Raw genomic sequence first — 24,733 nt, 5'->3', positions numbered from 1 at the left:
TCATATTTCTTATTTCCTTTTGTTTTTGTGTAAGACATTAATAAAGTGAAAGAACTGGAGTTCAAACTCCAGAAACTTCACAGAGAGACTGACGTAAAAATCCTATGATTGGTGGATTCATATATTGATATTTCTCTTTAACTGTGAGATTGAAAAAAAAACATGAAAACTGTTATATATATATATATATATATATATATATATACATACTATTAGTATGATTAGTATGGTGATCGTTCCCACTGAAGTATACTTTCGTTTCCCAAGATGCATTTTGAACACAATTAACTTAATTTGCCACCTTTGAAAGTTCTGAAAACATTCAAGCGAGAAAGTGACTATGTAGAATATCAATATGTGGTCAAATTTCATGCTGACATTTTGAAAATTTCCAGAAACGCGCCATTGTGTTACTGACAGAACTTGCGGTTAACTTCAAAACGAGCCCTATTTACAAAAGGGTTAAAAACTAATTGAAGACAAGAAGAGATGCTTTTGTTTTGAAAAGGGGACGTTTGAGTTTTAGTTTGACGGCGGTCCCTGGATTATTTTACATTCCGCTCACAATTCATCAGGGGGTGGTTGATATAAATAATGTGCCCACCGTGCATACATAGGAAAAAGTACACATCCGGGTACTTCTCGCGTACTCAATCGTGAACCCACTACATACTAATTTTGACATCAGACTTAGTATGAGCAGTACGTTAGAATGCCATTTGGAACACAGCCTATGCCTATTTTTATAGTGTGGATACAGCCACTCACTGAGAGCTGTACCCATGGTCGGTCACGTCATGCTTTTACTGAGTGAAACCTTAAAATATAGAAAAGAATTGTCATACAATTCTTCTTTGATAGCAGTGATGATGTGTTCGTTGATGCAGGCGCTCTACAGTATCGTCTGAGGTCCCAAAGTGCGAGCCTGTCACTCATTGTTGCACAAAGTGTTTATGGTTCCTGTCACTTAAATGCCATCTTGACTCAGTTTATTTATATCTTGATCATTTCGTGTGTGTGTGTGTGTATATATGTGTGTGACACACACAGAGAGAGAGAGAGAGAGGGCTACCATGATGACAACCAATTAATTCAGCTCTTGGGGACTTGGTGAGGGGAGACCATCTCTCACAGGCTGCATTAGTCATGCAGTGTGGCAGCACTGGCATCACGAAGCTCTCGTACACTAAAGGTGTACACTATACACTATGTGTATGTATCTTTGCGTGTGTGTCCGTGTTTGTGTGCGTGTGTATTTGTCGTTCGCCCGCTATCTTGTCATCTACCCTCACCCATGGGGTCCCAGCATGAAACAGCCTCGTGACTCAAGCAAAGAAAGAACACTACCGTCTGCAGCCGCCTGAGAAACTGAGTGTCAAACTTTCAACAAAGCATTTAGCAAGCCCAACAGAGCATGATGCTAACAGCCAGTTCAAAGACAGCGTTTACTCCCCTGCAAGCAGGCAAACAAACACATTTATTAGAGTGGATGTAGTGGCAGTTTTCACCTGTGCTCAGATGTTAAAAGACAATGCTTCACATTGTCAATACATGACCAACTTGTGCTCACTGAATCAGAGCGCAGTGACGGAGAGGTAAAGACTTTATAGAAGTAAATCCACAAATAGACAACAGGCTCACAGACATTATTAGGGAAAATTTAACATTAGTCTTTGTGCTTTTTAAAAAAAAGACACTTGGGCCGACCTCGACATACTCATAGTAGGGCTGGGCGATTTTGCTTAAAGAAAAAAAAAACTGATTTTTTTTTTTTTTAAAAATGTGATTTTCAATTTTTTTTTTATTTTTTAATGCACTTAAAAATGACTGCAGACATCAGATGTATTATCAAAAGTGCAACTTTGTTGCTGTGATTGTCCTCAAGAGTTAAAATGCATAGAACAATCCCAAAATAAAAAATAAATGATGCTCTGTCATTCAACAATTTGAGGCTTTAACTCAGGTTTAAGCAAAAGTGCAACAGTAACTTCACAGTAGCTTAAATTTCCTGATTAAGAAGTCGGATAACTACATATTTCATAACATATAACATTACAATTAAAAAAAAAAAAAAACTCTTCCCTTAGCATCTCAGCATAGTGTGAATAAAAAATTAAAACAAATGTAAACAAAGAGGGGGCTGGCTCACATCACGCTAAAAAAAAAGAAAATTATATATACATACATATATATATATATATATATATATATATATATATATATAAAACCTTCTACAAATCTCTCAATCATTGAAACAATGAGAAACAACTCATCATAGAAATAAAAAAATGGGGTAAAAAACCTTAAGGTTTACAGAACAGTAAATAATCATTAAATACACACTTCAAATGAATAACTGTGAAAGTTTGCATCACATGGTCCCATGCTGAGTGCTGACTGAGCTTTATTCTGTCTGTTGTCTGTATAGATGGGAGGTGAAGGTGTAGACCAAATGATAGAAAATGTACCTTAACTTCCTACATTCTAAGATTCTCCCAGTGCCTCCTTTTTTTCACATCCCTCTCTGAACCTCCATAAAGGTTTTATCATCCAGGAGGATCTAACTGCTGAACTTTTTTTCATTAAATCCACCAGTATTTGGTCTCTTTCAATCCATCTTGGCACTTAAGTGTAAAATTACCACCATGACATTATCTTGGCCGTACTGGCTCCTTAGGTTTCAGAAACTGCTACAATTTCTCCAATAGAGCACATATTAGCAAATGTACGGTCATCCTAGATGTGTTCAGGGCCCCTGGCTCACCCGCAAATTTTGATGAGTTTGTAAAATCCGATGTCACGGTCTGAGTTCACCTCCGTACTGAGATTCTCTTACAATCTCAGTACGTGACTGCTACGTACTGAGATGTACCCGTGCTGGATTAGCCATGCACAGATTGCTGTACTGATTTTAAAAAATGCTTAAAACATCTCATCATTTGACCATCGTTAAAAAAATCGACCAATGATAAAAAAAAAAAAAATACATTAGGTTAACTGTTATTTATTGCAATGTATATTATCGTGTTTTTTTGGAAAATAAATTACCCATCACCATGAAGAAGATTAACCTGTCTATGTATAACCTCTCTTGCCTCGTATATCGCACATTTTTTCCCAAGAAAATGAGCCATTCAGCACTCGTCAAATAACATTAGCTTTGAAATTTAATTTTCAATCCCAGCACGACGGAAGTAGCAAAACTCTCAGGGGAACTAGCAAAAAGTCATTTTCCGGTAGTGGGCATGCTAATAATCGGTATCAGTACGAGGTAAACTCAGACCGTGACACCGGCTAGACGGTCTGGACAAGACATGAAAAGAGGACACGTCCAGGTAAATCCGGACGTATGCTCACCCTTGCTTTTATGCATAAGCGTGTGAGTATAAGCGCATTGACACTCCATCCATCCTTCATCCATCCATCCATCCATCCATCCTGCCCAGGAGCTTGAACAGGTTTGCTTTTCGACTGCATTTTGGAAACAGGTGTAGCAAGACAAAAGCAATGCACAATAAAGGAAAACATGCAAACGCCATTTAGAAGAAACTTGTTTTTGGTGGAATCATATGGAAGAACTTCTCTGTTAGAGCAGCCAACATGAGATAGAGCATCAATGAATGGGTCTGACTGGGTCTATTTTCATACATACGGCGCACCGGACTATAAGGCGCACCAGTTTGTTATTATTGTTATTATGATTATTAAGACGCATTAAGCAAAATAAAATAGTCAGATAAGTCAAACTTTATTCAACTCATTAAAAATAATTCTCAACATTGTTCAGGTTTAACACATAAAATACAGAACAATACACTTTTTCTGTTCAGTATGTTGAAGCACAGTAGTTAATTTCATATATAAGGCGCACCTGATTATAACGCGCACTGCCGATTTTTGAGAAAATGAAAGGATTTAGTGCGCCTTATAGTCCGAAAAATACGGTACACATTTATTTTCATAGTTTACTTCTTCTTCTGGGAAAATGCAGAGTTGGGGAGAACATACAAAGGATTCCTGGAAAACCTGGTTCTGTGTGGAATCAAATAATAAAGCTGTAACTGAAAGCTGCTCCTCTTGACCGAACAATCCCGGTAAAAATCTATTAGAGGTAAATGTGTTAAATAAGATTATTCAAACACTACTCAGCCTTAAAATCTTGGACAGCAAATTAGTTCAACTAAAAGTCGTCCTTTTAATTACTTTTCCACATACAACATGTTCCACGAGGCACCAGCTTCATTCACGTAATATAAGTATTTTAAGTTGCCTCTTGCATTTCGACTCAGTTTAATAGCAGGTCAAACATTCAGCAGAAGAGCTACCACTTAGCAAAATACAAACCTAAGCGACTTCTTTTCACTGACTGATTCACCAACACGCAGGTTTTGTTTAGTCTTTTTTTGACATTAAGTCAATAATAGTGGAGAGTATCTTCTGTATCATAGCCACAAGGTTTTTATTTATAAAGGCATTAAAGAGCTCTTTCCAGTCATTAATTTTGAAGCTTCTGTTTTAACAAGCCATTAAAAATGCCTTTCAGCCTTTTCCTAACTGTGGTAAAGCTGTCCATGTGTAACTAGGCAGTGAGTTAAAAACCTTCAGGTCAAAGCAAGTTACACAACTCATTAACACAAAAGGTTGTCTTGACAATTCATTTAAACCTATATATCATACAAAAGGTGATATAGCATTTATCCATTTTTAATAAAGCCAACAAGCAGACATTTTGTTATATATCTCATTCTCACCAGAGGCTGGTTGCAGGCTTTGGGAAAGTGTTTTTGCTGAAAACTGTGGCGCCTCACGACTTTGACTTTTATATTATCTTTTATTTTGCTGGACGTCTTCATGAAAAACGAATGATCACCAGTAGGTGAACCTTTCCCATCACACTGCTTACAAAAGACCATTAGCCAAGGTCTTCAGCTGACAGATGAAGCCCCCTGATGGTTCAGGACCACGCTGTGATTTACAATCTTTTTATTTAACCGGAGAGAGATTAATTATCACCAGAAAATTGGCAGGTCTAGGTAGGTTAGGGAGGTTTCTGGCTGACATCACAATTATTCACTATGTTTTCTTCAAGAGAGCATCACTTCTGACCTTGAGATGCCGAGCACGTTGGGAACCCCGCCTCTCTTCAGTCACACGGCCCTGATCTTTCCACTTTCATATTAATCCTTTACTCTTTGCACTCAACAAGCTGCAGTATGTAGAATTATGAGACTTGTATGGAATCAAACACGCACTCCCCTCCCCTCCATGTTTCGCTATTCACTGACATCCTCGTGAATGCACAGGACTGTGGAAATGTTTGCCGTGACTTTGTCGCTAAATCGCTTTGCCTTCCTCAAAAGCGACTATAGCCAAATCTAGTCCTTGTTTCTTGTGTTACTGAAGAGTTTTCTGACATTTTAATGAGTAAAAGCACGTATCACGGTGCATTTATTGCCCTCACAAAGTAGCACTCAGTACCATAAGCCCCTCCCCTTTCTCAAAGTGCAGTCACGCGGCGGTCTGCTTTCAGTCTGCATGGACCTCAGTGAGTCACCGTGAGCAGAGGTCCTTGAATTACAATATGTTCAAAGGTTATTATGGACTTTTGACCAAATGATGCCAAAAAAACTTACATACTGCAGCTTTAACGGATACATTCCAAAGTAAAAACACAAGGTTATCAGGGTTTTTTAAATATTTTTTTTAGTTATATGATCAAAATAAAACACATCAAGATGACAAAGCTAATGAGGTAATGTTTTGTTTTGTTAAAAAAACAAGACTAATGCGTTTGATAATGATATAAACCTGTGAATTGATGAGAGCGAAAAGATCAAATTATGTTTTTTATACACTTTGGCCTTGCAGACGTGAGGTCACAATAATTGTGTAAGCGAAGAAGAAGCTTTTACCATGAGCTAGAAAACAAAAGAGCCATGTTTTCACTCTCTCTAGGTTTACCGATACCCTATAGAGATACTGATATTTTCTATACTCTATCCCTGCTATGTTTGTGTTAACATGCACATGTGATGCATTATGCAGGTGGCATACTTTATATATTTTTCATTTTTTTATGATGGACAAATAAAGACATATTTTCAAGCTTTTGGAAAATCAAGTGGTGAAAAGTGTCACTCGTTTAAGGTATCAGAAAGCATTTAAATGGGCCACTTCTCCCTCTTCCTCTCATGAATACTTAAACGAATGATATGAACCAGTAGCTCATATTTTTTAGGAGAATGCTGTTCTCTCTGTTATCACCCAGAGTTGAAGTGAAGCAACTTAATGAGACACCGTATGGAAAAAAAGAAATAAGCTGGAGACGCTGCCAGTGAGACAAAGGTCATCTGAGGTGGGCAGATGCAGCAGATGAAGCAGAGTGAAGACCTGCCTAATAAAGGACAGGCTCATCTGCAGTCCGTCACTGGTGACATGATGGTGAGTCTCAGGTCGATTTGAAGAAACCTCCCCGTAGAGTTCCCAGAGTTCACACCATCCACACCATCCAACACAACATCCAAGGAACTGGATGACACGCAACTAAGCACTAAAGCATGGGATGATATTTCATGCTATATTTCAGCTTAGACTTTCTATGAGATCTGAAATCCAAAGAGTAATCCTGACGTGAAGACAACAATTTTTTTTTTTTTTTTTTTTACAAAACGTAACAATTTATATCATTCACTTTGTATATATTGAAGTCCGTTTTGTGAAAAGGGGAGTCCCAACAAGCACAAGTGCTTATGAACAGAAACCCATAGTTAAAATACAAATGCATCCAAAATACAGAACAACCAAATAGTTGATGTAAATGACTCCAAACACACTTTTAAGTGTTATAATTCAGCTTTAGGCCCATAATCTACTGTAAATCAGTGGTTCTCAAACCTTTCAGCCCAAGACCCCCAAAATAAAGATGGTGAAGGGGGAATAAAGGGGAGAGCTTCTTGGGGCCCATCCATAAAATCAGCAGAATGATGGTCCATTGTTCTATGAATCTGTGATAACCACATTTATTTATTTATCTGATTAATATCCACTGTCAACGAGGAAGATCATTATTATTTGGGCCATAGCATATAGTCATCTTAAAGATGTAAATCATTGTTTTAATCAGAAATAAAATGGGACAAAAGTGACCAAAAATGGTGGAAAAGGTGGTGAAATTGGATTTTTAAAAACCACAGGAATTGGTTAAAATTTATAAATTAGAGTGGGCAAAAATGGACACAAAAAAATAGGAACAATGAATTTAAACTGGCAAATAATGGGCGTGACAAAGTGTGAATGTGGTTAAATAGGCAAAAATAAGGTTAACAGTGACAATAATGGGTCAACATGTGTGACATTGGTGAGAAAAGTCATGGAAAGGGTTTATAGGTGCCAAGAATGTCTTGAAAGTGGAAAAAAAAATTGATCAGGTTTCAGTGAAAATATCAAATTATTTTGGTTGTTCGAGAGATGATATTTTAATATAAACATGTAAGACTGTTCACAGTTTTACTTCAATTTCAAAAAGTTAAACACAAACAACAAAGCTCAGAAAAACACACATTTAATATTATTTACTTGTCCTACTCACAGGCAGGACAATTTGACATGAACGGCAGAATAATGATCACATCTATGACTAAATGTTTACAACCATCCGTACTATTTGATTTATTTTAAGTTTTTACAAAAAAGCTACTTTAAAACTGCTCTGGTTTTATTTCTATTTAAAAAACAAATTAACTGGAAATATTATTTTGCAAAAAAGTTGAACCGAAACAGATAATAGTGCTTCTCATTACTTGATAAACTGTAAATTAATTAAATAATCAATATTAATAAATAATGATCTGTGATACTGGCTGTAGGATGAAGGTTTTACACTATGTTTACTGCAACTTATCACCTCAGAGTTTTAATAGTGCACAACTAATGTGTGTGGGTGTTTTTCTCTTTATGGTTGTTAATAAAAAATTGTGTTTTTTTTTTGTTTTGTTTTTTTAAATCAAGAAATCCCTGATTTTGTGTTTGGTCAAAATCCCTTAACATTGAGCCAGCTTGTGTTTATCTTTAATAGCTGTGGTGTTATCTATTTTGTTTAAGAAAAAGGTTCATTTGCAATTTTCAGTCATTACAGATAGACGTGATCGATTGTGAGAACCTCAGCAAATCGATGCAGGAATCTCTAAGGCAGCATCACGCGACACTGAATTCATTCATTTTCCCAACCAGAGTATGTTCAAACTACAGACATTGATTACAATCTGTGTCACATTATAGTATGCTGTCACATAGTCACAGCATTAATATGTGAAGGTGCTCCAGAGCGTAAACAATGACTGTGTACACACCAATAAATGTGTCTACAAGCTTTAGACGGCCCAGTGGACCAAAAACCAAAGTTTAAGACAACAAAACGTATCGTATTTCCTTTCCCTTTTAATCAATCAATTAATTTTTTCATTTCCGATATAATACCGATTTTGCAGCCTTGCGTATCGGCCGATACCGATATTGATCCAATATCAGCATGAATCATGGATACTTTTATTACCTTTTTTTTTTTTTCTTTAATAAAAAAATAATAATTACTTATTTTATAGCGTGGAATGTTAGAAAAGGCTTGATCAAGTGATGTTACTCAAACAGAGAACAATAGTCAGTAACAGTAGGTATGAGAAAAACTGACCCATTTATTATTAACACATGGTTACATTAATTCTAACCTTCAACATATTATCTACAGTATTCTACAACTGAAAAAAATAAAGAAAAAATGAAGAAAGAAAAAGAAATTCGGAAATTTGAATCCGATATTTGTTTTCAGGCTGATATCGGACCAATATCCAATATCGATATTGGATTGGGACACCCCTAATATACATTGTAAATTACTGTTTTGTAAGATAGAGTGTGTAAAATTTGCCAGGGCTGGGACAATTTTGTCAATACGATACTTGGGTGCCATATTACGTATCACGTATTGTAATTCAATAGTAACAATTATTGTGATTTTAAATTCCTCCTTATGATCTTTGTCCAAAAAAGAAAAGTTGAATCATACACTTCTAAAAACAAAAAATGAGTCATAGTTTAAAAAAAAAAAAAACAATCCCATCACAAGTCAGTCAGTCGGTCTAACGTATGTTTCACATGCACATGATAGTTAACTTACAACAAAAAAGGCAGACATGGTTAAAATAAATAAATGAATAAATATTGAAAATCGTTCTGAGAGGAATATCAATTTTTTAAATTGTTATTTAGCAAAAATGTATATTTTTCTCACCCCTAACATTTGCTTTTATTGGAAATAGAGATCACTACCATTTCCTGAAATGTTTCTTCCTCATTTCTGACTAAAGGACCAGGATATTCTTCTTTTCCCGTACATAAAACATGGCACAGCCATATATTTGTCGGAAGAGATGGATTAAATTACAGAAAATTTAGCATTCTCAGAACCAAATTTTTTTTATTTTTTTTTTTTTGCTTTATTTTCTTTTACAAATATCAGTCTTTCAGTTCAGGTAATCGTGAGCGGGAAAGAGAAAAAGCAGGATGACAAAAATAAAGAATAATAAATAACAGTTTTTTTTTTTTTGCACCACATGTAAATTGCCCCCTGTTGAGCCCCCCCAACATCACCCTTATCTAAAACCGGCCCTGGGCTTTAGGATTAGAAGTTACAGCTCATAAACTTTGTATTATCTCTGAGGAGTACACAATCAACACAGTTCACCGCACTAGAAAATGACTGGATTCACAGCTGACATCAAACAGAGTTTATAATTGTAGAGGTTGTTTGCATCATCACAGCGATAACACATCCTTTACACCTCTCATCCTATAGCTCAGCCTCCTCCCACTCTTACACACACGTCTTTCCATTGCATTTTACTTCTCCCTCACCTTTATTTCAACCAAACATTTGTTCACTGCACCCATTGCTAAGCTAAGGCACAAAAAAGTAGGAACAATTCATTTCAACTGGCAAATAATGGGCGTGACAACGTGTGAATGTGGTTAAATAGGCAAAAATAAGCATGAAATATGGTGAAAAGAGGTTAAAAGTGACAATAATGGGTCAATGTGTGTGACGTTGGTGAGAAAAGTAGGGTTTATATTTGCCAACAATGTTTTTAAAGTGGAAAAAAAAATTGAGTCAGATTTGTGGTGAGACAATATTTTAATATAAACATGTTAGACTTTAATATTTATTCAAAGTTTTAGTTCAATTTCAAAAAGTTAAACACATGAAAAAAACAAAACATAACCCCTCAGCTCAGAAAAACACACATTAAATATTAATTTAATTTAATTTAATGCGAGACAATTTGACATGAATGCGAGAATAATGATCACATCTATTACTAAATGTTTACAACCATTTGTACTATTTGATTTATTTTACGTTTTTTTCACAAAAAGCTACTTTAAAACTGCTCTCGTCTTATTTCTATTTAAACAAATTAACTGGAAATATAATTTTTCAAAAAAAAAAAAACAAAACAAAAAAAACTATCAAACCTACACATTCCTGATAAGCTTAACAGATATTAGTGCTTCTCATTACTTGATCAACAGTAAATTAATTAAATAATCAATATCAATGAATAATGATCTGTGATACTGGCTGTATGATCAGCAACACGAGGGTCCAAAAAATAACATTTAGTGCAACTTATCACCTAAGCTAAGGCACACACTCACTTTTACTTGATCTTTCCAGACCAAACACACCACAATGCAAAATGACGAGTAGATCATTTTCATTCAGTTCACCCTGTGAGGCCTAACCACACACGTCCTGGGTAAATCCTGAAAATATGCTACATCAAAATGTCATCCTTGTTTAAATCCAGGCTGGCCAAGGTGAGAGCAGCAGGGAAGTGGCGTTCAGGAGCCATGACCACCTTTACTAATCCTTTGGCACCCCCACTAGCTCACATTACAGATGGAAATCACTGAAGGATAATACCAGCAAATCAGCTCTGTGAGATTTAAAATGCCTTTCAACATCAGCAATCCCATCTCTGCCCCCTGAAATTGCTCTTTTCCTTTATAATAAAGGTTTTTTTAATCATTCCTTATTGCAAAGATGGACATGCTGCGCAAAATCTTGTTTCAATCCCTTTGTTTATTTATTTATTTAATGCACAGCGTACAATTCCTCAAGATTACTGATGTGTCCTACTCAAGTACAAGTAATGTTACTTGATTGAAATTGTACTCAAGTACATATAAAATACTCAAGTACATGTAAAAAGTAGCTCAATTAAAAATTACTAGTTAGTTTCACGTTTATTATTGGTAAGAAATTGTGCTGTTTCCCTTGCATACAGTAAATATCTCATATATAAACATAAAAAAAAGAAGAGACGAGCTCTTGCACAATTGGAACTTCATTTATTTTCCACAAAGGCATCTGTATTAAATAAAAGATTTGTCAAATCTTTTTCTTTTTAAATAAAATACAAAATTGAATTCAATTCAAAATACTGTATAATAACATTCCCAGGCTCTACGTATAGCTACATTTATGCCAAATGTGTCATTTGGGTAATAACATAAGAGGTAGAAACCCCAACACGAAGCAAAGAAAGTGGTCAAATAACCAGCATTTAAAGCTGGTCGACTATGATGTGATGCATTTCATTGTTTGGTCATTTTTTGTAGTTTCATAATGTCATGTAATCATTTTAAAACAAAAAATAATAACTTACTCAGTAACCGTTTGGTGAAATATAATGAATTACTTCTTTTCTTCTTTTAAAACGTACTTAAGTACATGTAAAATTTCTGATTTAGAAATAGACTCAAAAAAAAGTACAAGTACCCATAAAAGCTACTCAATTACAGTAACGTGCGTACTTGTAATCCATTACTTTCACCTCTGCAAGTCAATGCCAAATGCCACTGAAACAAACATAAAACCTTAAGAAGACAGATTTGACGTTCGCTCAGACGTTGATTTAAACTGAGACATCAGTGATTTTCAATCCAATTTCATTAATCGACCATAGAAAATCCATGCTGAAGGTTGATGAACAATCTTTCCTGCCAAATTACAAAAACCGCACACGTGTAATTGAAGATGGTTGCGGCTGTCACCATCCAGCTGATGAAATAATCTTGTTGAACTAACCCCTCTGACCATAATCCTGACAGACATCATTATCAATCAGGTTTCAGGTAAGTGTCGGGGCTCACTCCAGCCATCATTACCCTGATGTCAGTGTCACGTGAACGTGGAAGATTGATATCTGTACGCAAAAGAGAAAAAAAAAGATGAGTACAGAGGAGAAGGATTTCTGTGGAGTAGACTTCCTTTCACAGTTGCTAAAGACAACGAAGGTCATGCACTTATAGGGTTAGATCTCTGGGTGAAAACAAGCCAGGCAGTGGAGGGATAGTGTCCCCGTGACTTCATAACAGCTCTCACTTTGTGCAGCAGGTTTAATTCAGTCAGCAAGGTCAAAGAGGTCAGTGGACAAAGAGTGGCTCATCTTTCCACAGCCTCATAAAGCAGAGTAGTGCACTACTGCTCTCTACTGACAGCTGGGAGACACTGAATCCTTCATCACCACCAAAGCTCACTGACTCCATGATGATCAGATGAACAGAGACACACCCTGATCACTGTGAGGAAGAGTTTTTAACTGAACATCTGTGTTTAGGATATAATCTATAGTCACATGCTTGTAATTTAGGGGATTTAAACCCATTCAACACAGGGTTGGGGTCAATTATATCATATTTGTATATAATATGTATATCTGTATTATCTATCCTACTTTATTTTCTACTACTGTAATGTGTGTGTATCTGATCACTACTTTTTAACAGTCTTTTACTTAATCATGCACTTATATAACTTTTATTCTTTCTTTCGTCTTTGTAAATCAATTTCTTCTTTTATTTGTGATTTTTTTTTTTTTTCTGTGGCTGTAACATAAGCAATTTCCCCCCTGGGATTAATAAAGGAATTCTGATTCTGAATTACATTTTTCAGTTACAATTACATTTTTTCGTATCCGTGTTCAATTACGATTACAGTGATCAGCATTTTTTCCAATTGCAACTAAATCACAATCATTTTCAATCCTTAAAGTCTCTTATAACTACTCAAGTTCAATTACAATTAATTTGATTTGATTTATTTGACAGGGAAAATGCACATTAGTGAACATCTGCATAAAAAGTAACCTTCCTCCTGTGATTTCTGCTTTATGTTAGTGTCTCTAATGATGACGGGTCCTAAATCAGCTGTAAAATACACTAAAAACAACAAACATATATCATCTCATTTTTTTTTTAATCTCTTGGTTACTAGGCTTCCTAATCAATGGTAATATTAATATTAATATTAAGTGTGGGCGTCAATATACCCCTAGTTTTATTATTATTTTTTAATGGTGAAATGTGGGAACGCGTGATATGAAACACATTTTAATAACTGTTAACTACATATGTGTAGAACTGTACATAGGACTGTAACAGGGTTTTACAGTTTTGCAATACATCATAAATGACAATTTTGATAGAATTTTCATGGCAATTACAATGACAAAGTCAATTACCTAAACTCAATTACAATTTCATTACGAGAGAAACTTTTTTTTTTTTAAATTATAATTACGCCATAGTTGTAATTAATTGTCAATTACAATTATATTTGACCCCAACCCTGATTCAAACAGAGCGTGCATGTTCTGATTATTATATGATACACATGTAGTTTTCTGAAACCAGAACAACCGTCTTCAGATAACAGCTTATTCACAGCAGGGTTTGTAGATGACTGACAGTTGGAGCTCAGATCATCACTAACTTTTATATTATATTTATTCCCATTGTTTCAGTTTCCTTGACTGCAGAATCTACTCGACTGACTTGATTAAGAAACTGTGCTTAGTGCCTGTAAAAAAACACAAAAACAAAGAAGTGCTTTTTTTCATCTAGTTTACTTTCTTTGTTTCAATGACAGCTGTTTGAGATCAACTGGGAAATAGTGTACGGTACGGTAATTTCTATGAAAAGTCTCTTTTCACAAGCTCTGGAAAGCCTTTAAGACATGTACGCTTTTATCAAACTACTGTGCAAAAAAGAAAAGAAATCAAACAGAGCCGTGGAATTAAAAAGAAAGGACGAGGATACATCTGTCACCGCTCTTGTTGTTGCCGCTAAAAGCTAATTTCTAATAACTTTTTAAAGCTGCAAATATGTTTTGATATTCTTGTCTTCAGTACTCGCTTTTATTGTCTGTGGCAGTGTTTCTCAAATGGGGGTACTTGTACCCCTAGGGGTACGTGATGGCACTGCAGGCAGCAGAGAGTGGAAAATTAACAAATGAAAGCATGAAAATATGGGGTTTTCTATCATTTATTTTGAGCTAAAAATGATAATCATATTAAAAATGATGGAAATGAAAATACCATCAGTACTAGTTCCACACCCGGCAGGAGACGACCAGAAATTATAAAACTATAGAAATAATAAATTATAAATTTATTCAGGAGGCACTAAATACTGTTTCATTCCACTTATTTAAAAAATGTGATTCTTTAAAATGTGTGCTATCACTAGGGCTGAACGATTAATTGCATTTGCGATATTATCGCAATATCACAAAACACGATTTTCTAATCTCTTTTTTTCTTGTCCTGTCTCATAAAGTGCAGTCCACATGTTTATATGTTTCATGAAACGTGAAGTTAGTTAGATATGTTGAAGAGACAAAGCCACTGTTTGCTTTATTGTTGTAATCTGTGCTTTAAAATGTATATTTTATATTTATTTAAAGTTTAAATACATCTGAAAGTGTTTATTATGAAACAAATTGATTTGTTGCTTGTGTTCATTGACAAATACATGACAAGAGGCTCTTGAAAAAAGAATTGCATAGTGAATCACAATCGCAATATCATTATGCTGAATGATTGTTTTTTCATAGTATTCTGAGCAAAATGTTGTAGTTGGACAAAGGGGGTCCTTGGGTTCAGAAATAAGAGAAAGGGGGTTTTTGGATACTTGAGCCAAAAAAGTTTGACAATCACTGCTATACGGTGCTAACCTAAAGGTTAGAAATGCAGGTGTATTTAATGTGATTCAATCTTATTTTAGATCATTTTATTTTTGTACATTTACATTTTTAGATTGACTTGTAAAAATAACAAGAGATTTACATCTTAATCAATGTTTGATTCAAAAAGGGTGATTGAACAAGAAGAAGAAGAAGAAGAAGAAGAAGAAGGAAAACAAGAAGAACAAAAACAAGAAGAAGAAGGAGGAGGAGGAAAACAAGAAGAAGAACAAGAAGATGAACAAGAAGAAGAACAAGAACAAGAACAAGAACAAGAACGAGAACAAGAACAAGAACCTAGAAGAAGAAGATGAAGAAGAAGAAGAAGAAGAAGAAGAAGGAAAAGAAGAAGAACAAAAACAAGAAGAAGAACAAGAACAAGAAGAACAAGAACAAGAACAAGAAGAAGAAGAAAAAGAAGAAGAACAAGAACAAGAAGAAGAACAAGAAGAAGAACAAGAACAAGAACAAGAACAAGAAGAAGAACAAGAAGAAGAAGAAGAAGAACAAGAAGAAGAAGAAGAAGAAGAAGAACAAGAACAAGAAGAACAAGAACAAGAAGAAGATGAAGAAGAAGAAGATGAAGAAGTTCTGTATTTCTAATGACATATTCTCAGCTTCCCTAAGGCTTGGATGTTTTCATTAAGAAAATATTAGAATCATTTGAAGCTTGAGAAACACCAGATGGCATCATCACCTCTCTGACAGTGTGAGGGACAACGTTTCTGTTTTTACTGTCTTTTTTTCTTTTTTTTTTTGGAAGGGATGCTTATTATTTTACTAGTTTGATGCTCTGATACTCTTCTGTGCTCATCTGTCCATTTAAATACACTGTCATGGTACAAATACAATAGATTCATTACACACTGTACGTGTCAATCCACTGCACACAGCGCTCAGAGTCCCTGATGCTCAAGTGTCTGGAAGCCTTTCTTTGGCTATTGATGGACTGGTTCTTCACAGCCTGGTGGTTTACATTTGCCTATCTGCCATATGCTGTGCTGTGAATGGAGCGCCTCTCAAAACTACATTTAAAGCCTGTCATAGACATGAAAGAAAATCTATAGACGCACCATTTCAACTCTGTCACTTGAAGAATTGGACACGCCGATAGCGTAGTCGTCAGAGCTAGCTGTGTGCGTTCCATCTCAAGGTGACGAAAAGGAGGAAAAAGGCTTTTCTCTGCGATCCAGTGACACAAAAGCAATGAGAATGATGGTAAACATGCATGGCTTTCATTTAAAATGTTATCCAGAAAGAGTTTGATAGTTTGCCTACTGCAGTACAGCTCATGTATTACTAGAGAATAAAGAAGAAGAACAAATGGTGGAATTAAACATTGTTGTAAAATAAAAGCAGAAAATTATCTTAATAATTAAAACTGGAATTATAACAAAGTTCTATAGTGTGGCTTATTTATGAGAAGGTCTGGGTTATAGGACACATTCAGAAATTAATCTAACTGTGCTTTTTAATGCTGTTCTGAGAAGTAGCATGAGTATTTTTATTTATTTATCATTTTTTTTAAAAACTAAAATACAAATATATTGTTATAAGCAATATTGTAATTTTCTATATCACCAAAACAGAAATCACAATACAGTATATCTTGACTCTCTATATATTGCCTAGGCCTACTTGTAGTTTATGTGGACCACATTTGTCAAACTAATGGCCCGGGGGCCAAATCCGGCCCTTTGGAGCATCCAATTCGGCCCACAGGGGAAAGTAAAAATGACGGAAAAAGCATGAATCATTGCGTTAATGAAACTCAACAATATTTGCAGGGATTCACAGTTTTCCCAGTGCTAACATCGTATGGTGGCAGTCAAACTCCAAAACTCTCTCAAAATCCTTCAATTTAACTCAAACTATGACATCATATTTCCCTTAATTAAATAGAAATAGTTCACAAAATCGAGGAAATGTAAAGTGAACATCGTGTTGGGACTGATATCCGTCACTTATTGCTTGGATATGGTCACTTTCTTACATCATTTGTATTGTATGTACAGTAAACGTAGAAATGCAAACTATGATATGCATAGCTTGAGGTTTTTTGAGAAGGGGAGAAGGTTCTCCTATTGTCTGCTGAATGCTGACATGACTCAATGACCCCCTGGGGGTCCCTGGCCTGGTACCTTAGTTTGGAGAAGGTGGATGAAAATATCATATGTTTGCCAACTGCCAACAAATCAAACGTGATGCAATCAGATAATATAGAACGAAATGATTTTTTTTTTTTTTTAACAAGGACAGAAACAAACTAATTAATACATTAATACAGATCACAGACAAAGCTAAAAGACAAAACAAATAAAGAATATATGAACTAAGGGGCAAAACAATGTACTAGCAATCAAACAAAAGATTAGACTATTGAAAAATATCAAGTTTTTTCATGAATGAAACAAGTCTAGAGGCATTTCTGCCATGAAGAAGAAATAAAAAATTGGCAAAAATGTTTAAGCTCCTTTCTCCTGTTAGGTTTAGATTCAAAGAAACAACATTTATGAATATAGTATTTTCCTAACAAAACAATAATATTCACACCAATATGACTCATTTTATCATTAGCAAACAAGCCATATTTCACATCTGATACAGTGAACATGTGAAGTTCAAACCCTTTAGATCAGTGGCTCCCAAACTTTTCACAGTCCTGTACCTTCTCACCTTTAACCCTAACCCATGTACCCCCTACTCCTGCACACTTCATAAACATAATGTCATATACAATGTAATAGTGAAATTTGTTCCTGAATTTTACCTCCTGTTGAGGCATAATACACAATAATAATAATAATAATAATAATAATAATAATAATAATAATAATAATAATAACTAGAATATTTGCATTTCCTGATGAAAATACAAGTGAGGATGCAGGTGCTGGCTTGTGTCATCCTGCCTTTGCTTAGCATTAGCATTATCTAGCATTAGCAATAGCTAGCGTTAACATTAACCTAACATTAACTTCAACCTAGCATTACCATTAACCTAGCAATAGCAATAACCTAACATTAGCATTAACTTAGCATTAACTTTAACCTAGCATTAACCTAACAATAGCGTTGACCTAGCATTAACATTAACCCAGCATTAGCATTCACTTAGCATTAGCTTTAATCCACCATTAGAATTGCAATAGCATTAGCCTAGCATTAGCAATAACCTAGCATTAACTTCTCTATTTATATTCTAGTTTCCAATGTTGTCACTGTTTTTAATTTTCATTCACGTACCCCTTGTGAAAATGTGCAAACCCCTGGGGTACCCGTACCCCACTTTGGGAACCAATTGGCTTTAGAATGAATTTAATTCTGAACATCACTCTATAAAACTCTGCACTATGTTACACACACACACAAAAAAAAAAAAGATGCATCCAAATCCTCAGTCCCAACTTCACCAAATACACAGGAAACCAAAATCCAAATGAAATCTGTCTCAATACTAAACAAAATGTATTTAGAAGCAACAATGAGTCTAACTTTAAAGGCAGTGAATGGAAATAAAAGCTCGATTGTCCTCCTCAGTGAGACACGTGTGTTTAAAGTGTGGCTGTGATCAGTGAAGCTGTGACTCTTTGTTCATCACTCACCTTTACAGGATCTGATCCTGGTCCCTGAAGGAGGCGTGGCTTCAGGCATCGCGATGTTTCCTCAGATAAACAAGACTTCACTTATTCTCGCGATGAGTGAGCAACAGCCAGAGCTACACAGAGAGAGAGAGAGAGGGCTTCAACTTAATATGTGTTCACTATATTGTTCATGATAAGATGATTGATTTTGGTGTGAATATTATTTGTTTTGTGAGGAAAATAATATATTCATAATGTCGTTTTTGTTTCTGTGAATCTAAGCCAACTTTACCCACTGGAAGAACGAGCTTAAATTTAATGGATATTGGATATTTTTCAATAGTTCAAATCTAATGTTTGATTGCTAGTACATTAGTTTGCCCCTTGGTTCATATTTATTTATTTATTTATTTATTTATTTATTTATTTATTTATTTATTGTCTGTTTTCTCTTTCAGCTTTGTCTATAATCTCATGTGAAAGGCGTCTTTTTCTTTGTATTTGTACATATTCAATAATAAATAAAACGTTTTTCCTAAATAAAATAATAATAATAATAATAATAATAATAATAATAATAATAATAATAATAATAATAATAATAATAATAACTTTATAGTTATATTTACAAGGAGAAAAAGGCGTTATTGTCCATCATTTATTTGTCTTTTGTCACGCAGGATAACACCAAATTAATGAAGCGTTGCGTTAACTGGAATATTGCTTCCCTTTGCTCTAATTAATGAGGCTGCTAATTTTGCTAATTTGTGTCTGAAACCCGGACATTAAGAATCCTCCTTTTACTCACTAACCACCTCCGTAGCTTGGGGTGTGAGAGGATAATTACAGAGCACAGTGATCCCAGCATAAGAGCTCCACTGTTCCCAGTCTACAATGGAGACAATAAATGGGAGCCCTCCTCTGTGGTCAGGAAATTAAAGTGTCTTTAATTAAAACATGAAGTAAAAACGATGGATCATGCATGCGTGGTCCCAGTGAGGAGGAGGAGGTAATGCTCAATCATGCAAAGCAAACCATGCACTGCAGTTACATCATACACTGCATAACCAGCCAAATGTCAATTTTCAATATTGATCTTTTGCAATGATGAAAACAAGGATATTAGAGAGCATTTCATTATGAAACTATAATTGTCTTTGATTAATCAGTAAATGAATAATGTTAGAGCTATGTTTGGTTAATGTGTGTGTGAATAGGCTCTTTCTACTAATTTAACCAGCAAACATCTACTAAAGGGAGTATAAAAAGCAGCATGGTGTGTGTTAGTGGTGATTGCATTTGTCCCGATCTCAATCTTATTTATGCGTTAGGGTGGGACGATGTATCATGCAATAAGATGGTACAAGTGGTATTGCGATATTTCTAGGGGGTACCTCTCCATCTCTGCTCCATCTTTCCCAAGCGAGCGTGTCTTTTTAACTTTTCAACTATAATTAATTGCATTGTCATGAATATGACGATACGGTAGGATTTGCAAGTCAAGATACAAAATATTCCAAACAATATGATATACATCGCAAATAATTACAAATTTTAACTTTATAAGTACAAAATGCTATGAAATCAAATTAATTTCATGTTTTTTTTTTTTAAATTGCGAGCAGGCCTTATAGCCTTTTTAGTTCCCCCTGCAAAATTACTTATTAAAGAGAAAACATGTACAGTGATTTTAAAGGGTGTGTTTCACATTTATTATACCTTTTTAAATTAATATATAAAAAAATTTAAATTAAAAAATTGTGGGGTGCCATTTGCTGCTCCTCCAGCAGATGGCGCCCCACCTGCGACTGTATATCCGCATATACAATCTCGGCACGATGTGAACTCACCGGTGACACGGTCTGAGTTTACCTCCGTACTGAGATTATAACCCTAACCCTAACTCTAACATAATCCAAACAACAAATAAAACACGTGTCCGTTCACTTTGAAAACAAAAATCAATTATTATTTTTTTTTTTTAGCAAAAATTAATTTTTCGGTAGTGCACATGTGCGCATGCACATATATAATCTCAGTACGATGTGAACTCAGTACATGACACTGGCCCTGCCTGCGGGAAAAAGTAAATGGTAACTAACTGTAATTCACGTACACACACATCAAAAACAAGTGGTATGTTTTTCAAACAGCCAATTTACATTTTTCAAAAAAAAAGTTTAACTTTTGTTTCAACAACAGATTCTAAGTTCTAATTTTTTTTTTATACTTGTCCAGTATGTTTTATGAAAATAAAGTGCAATCAACTTTCAAGTTAAAAAGTACCAAAAGTACATTTAGTAGTATCTACTTTTACTCAAGTAATGGAGCAACTTCAATACTTTTATTTTTACCAGTTTTTTTTTTTTTTTTATTTAAGTATCGATACTTTTATATAAGACGAGTACTTTTGCCACCTCTGGCATGTTTACAGGGTGTAATGTTAAATGCATTCATGTGTTTATCTGCGGTGGTGTAAATGGTGACCTATGGATAAGTTAGTTATAAATGCTATAGTCTGCATGTTGTTCTCCAGAGGCCTCCGTCACAGTCAGCGTGGGGTCAGTGGATGTTGACCCCGGGGATGTCGCTCACACCTCGGCCGCCGCTGCGCCTCCCTCCCCCGCAGCAGATGGGAGGTGTAGCGGCCTTCAGACGAGCACCAGCTCAGGGTTGCAGGCTGTTGCGCTGGCACTGGTGCTGAAGCGATGAAATATTCATGTCAGCCGCAGATAAAGAGAAAAGAATGGACACCCCGGGACGAAGAACGTGCCGATTTATTCAAGTAAAACCAGGCCTCATTAAACTGCTGGCGGCAAGGCAGGTCACGGTGATTTCCCCCAGCAGTGAAGCCCTCACAGGGCTGGATTTGTCCAGGTCAGCCGTCACTTCTCTCAGCACCCATCGTTGGCCCTAATGAGTGATTAGCTCCTGTGTCCCAGCGCTGGGTGTCACTTTGGGCGCCATATGGGAGACGTGGGTGACACCGAGGTGCGCAGCCTGTGTTAGGAGCCCAGGGACACCAGCTGAGGGACAACAAGTCATAAAAAAAAACCCCATTTATTCACTGCTTCCATCTCTTTTCAATAGACTGGATAGAAATTACAGACTAGTGTCATGAAAAGCAAAACAAAAGAAATAATGAGGCTTAAGTGCTCTATACTCCACAGTCCGATGCATGATATGGTTTATATGCTTTGATAAATGATTTATAAATGTCTTATCTGTTATCATAGCTCTGTAATAGACAGGTGTGTCCTCGGCCCAGGCTCCCACCTGTTCATTTTATTATTCCTCAGCAAATAATGTACAGAAGATTGTCGTCTTTTACTGTTTGTTTTGGAGCAAACCTGTCAGAGCATTTCTCTGCTGTGATCCAACTACACTTGTTGTGCACATGAAGGAGTCAAAAATCATCTGGACGAATGAGAATGAAGATGTATTTTTGAAGTGCTTTATGTTCTTGGTTTATTGGAATTCTAAATAAAGACATTTAACATGCAATCCATAATTGTATTGCTCTTTTAAAAACCAGAGGAGGATTTTGATCTTTGAATAAGCAATATATATATTGAATTAATTCATTCCGTCCATTTATTGTTCCTTTTTTTTAAGGGTCACTGGGAAAAACTGAATTAATGTGAAAGTAAATCAAAAATAATATAAATAATCAAGAAAATAAAATTAAAGAAGCAACCTATTAAAAGCTAAAAATAGAATGACAAATAATCATGTAGCCTGATTATGGAAAATGTATATTATTATTATTTTTTTAAAAATTGCAAATATGATACTCGACACAATTAAATCTTTTTCATTTTAAGCACTAAGAGACATAATAATAACAAAATGTCCTAACTGTGTTGGGAAGAAGGCATAATTTAGACCAGTAACCAATTGTAAATCAAAAACCTGTAGTTTTAAAAAGGATGATTATATAGTCCTCCTTTAACATCATTTCAATCAAACTCTTTGACTTTTTTCTTCTTCCTTAAATTCAAGTTTTGTTTGGTCTTCCTTTGTGTATTAACACAAAAACCAAGATCTTAAATATGTAAATATGAAAGAGGATGTGACCTATATTGGCTATTATAATTTAATGAAATGTTAAGGGGGGTCACATTAGACAAACACTAACTCAGGATTTAGTTAAAAAAACATCAATGTGTTTATAAAAGTAACAAAGTTAATGAAAGAAAATGTGGCTTTGATCGTTATAAATGTAATTTTTGTAGCATATTTCTGCTTTAATGCCTGCAAATATAACACAAGGCATTGAGTTTCAAGTTAGAAAATGCCTTTTCAGATTAAATATTTAAAGTTTTTAAATAAACATGTGTTCACAGGTCACAAGCTCCAAAGCTGTCAGTGAGTTGATGAGCCCAGACTGATGGAGCCATGTATGTTTATGTTTTACATGGTGTCCATCTCCACGCTCCTAAATGATTTATGCTGTGACTCCCCATAGGCTAAAGATGACAACAGGTCGTGATTGAGTTACAAAGGACAAAAGGAGAGCAGAGTCTCTGTGTGTCTAATTGTTCTTTGACATGGTCGGAGAGGATTTCGCTATTGGCTGCAGGTCTGGGAGGCTGTGCGTATATATACAGTGGTGATGGCGCACAGAGCAGAACCAGCTCGGCCCTCCCTCCTCCAGTGGCATCCTCCAGTGATGGCTGGGAAAGCAGAAGTGTCCAGCTGGCAGGAGTATGAGGAGGACTTCAGCCTGCTACAGCAGCACATCAGCTCCAAACCCTGCAGATGGGTGTCCATGTCCACGAACCCGTCCCGCGCCCCAGGGTTCGTGCGCAGGGACGCAGCACTGTGCGCAGATGGAGAGAGGTCACCGGAGAAAGTGCATGGAACTACTAAGTTCCATGAGTGCGTGTCCTCTGTGGACCCTGGGAGGAAGCAGAACCACATCGGGCCTCAGAAGCACCGGAGAGTCGCAGCCAACGCCCGGGAAAGGCGCAGGATGCACGGCCTCAACAAGGCGTTTGACGAGCTGCGCAGCGTCATCCCATCTCTGGAGAACGAGAAGAAGCTCTCCAAGTATGACACCCTTCAAATGGCGCAGATCTACATTACGGAGCTGTCTGAGCTGCTGGAGGACGTGGTGGCCCCTGGTGTGATGGGCTCTGCAGGGGACCTGAGCTCCAGCAGGAAGAGCCTGGTTCAGCCTCAGCAGCTGCAGGGCGCACAGCCTTCCGCCCACATCGGTCACCTGATCATCCTCGGACCCACGTCTGATTTAGAATCCAACTCATCAGGGACTTGTTCCATCAGCAGTGATGGGGAGTCGTCTCACCTCAGTGACACGGAGGATGGTCAGAGCCGGAGACAGTGACATGGAGCATCTCCTCATTAGCTCATGTTCCATCATGGGTTCATCACTACATCTGGCACTGCAGCTTTAATGGTTCACAAGATTAAACTCAAGAAAGGGTTTTTTTTTTTTTTTTTTTTCAAAGACATCGAGATCATCTGCTTCGCTTTCATGCACTTTATTATACGTCCTTGTTTTTACTGGAACTTGAGCTATATTTTTGTCTAATTAAACAGGTATTTTTCTATTTATGAATAGCTGATGAGTATTTTATCGAGTTTTTTTTATATACATAGAATAAAGATATACTGAATACAAAAGTGTGTTTTGATTGTGTGGAACTTAATCATCCTTCCAACATTCAGGGAGTTTGAGTTTATTTTATTTAAAACATGGATAATACATATTAATTAACATATACATGTAAATTTGCTAGATTATAGCCAATGGCTAATTTCCATCTTTAGATCTTCGGCAGAGAAAACACATAAAATTCATTACTTGAGTGAAAATAACAGTAGCTTTGTTAAAATATCACTTAAGTTAAAGTACTGATGGAATTTGCTTGAATAATAATCATGAAAAAAAATCTTAAAGTATTGAAAAACATTATTGTTGTTGACATTAACATATTGGATGTCATTTTCATTATCATAAATGCAATGAATAAAACACTGATGCACATTTTGAATAACACTAGTGTTCTATGAATGACCAAAACATTTAGATGTTTATAAAACT

General features: G+C 35.8%; 1 protein-coding gene across 1 annotated transcript; it reads left to right on the top strand.

The window, feature by feature from the left end:
- Positions 1 to 23,209: 23,209 nt before the first annotated feature.
- atoh1b (atonal bHLH transcription factor 1b) lies at positions 23,210 to 24,200 on the top strand. Its single transcript, XM_028460178.1, has one exon. It carries the CDS (start codon positions 23,282 to 23,284, stop codon positions 24,011 to 24,013), a length of 732 nt encoding a protein of 243 aa, XP_028315979.1. The 5' UTR covers positions 23,210 to 23,281; the 3' UTR covers positions 24,014 to 24,200.
- The last annotated feature ends 533 nt before the right edge of the window (positions 24,201 to 24,733 follow it).

The sequence above is a fragment of the Gouania willdenowi genome, chromosome 10 (assembly GCF_900634775.1).
Source record: "Gouania willdenowi chromosome 10, fGouWil2.1, whole genome shotgun sequence".
Taxonomy (NCBI): Eukaryota; Metazoa; Chordata; class Actinopteri; order Blenniiformes; family Gobiesocidae; genus Gouania; species Gouania willdenowi.
This window is presented reverse-complemented; position numbering and strand designations above follow the sequence as displayed.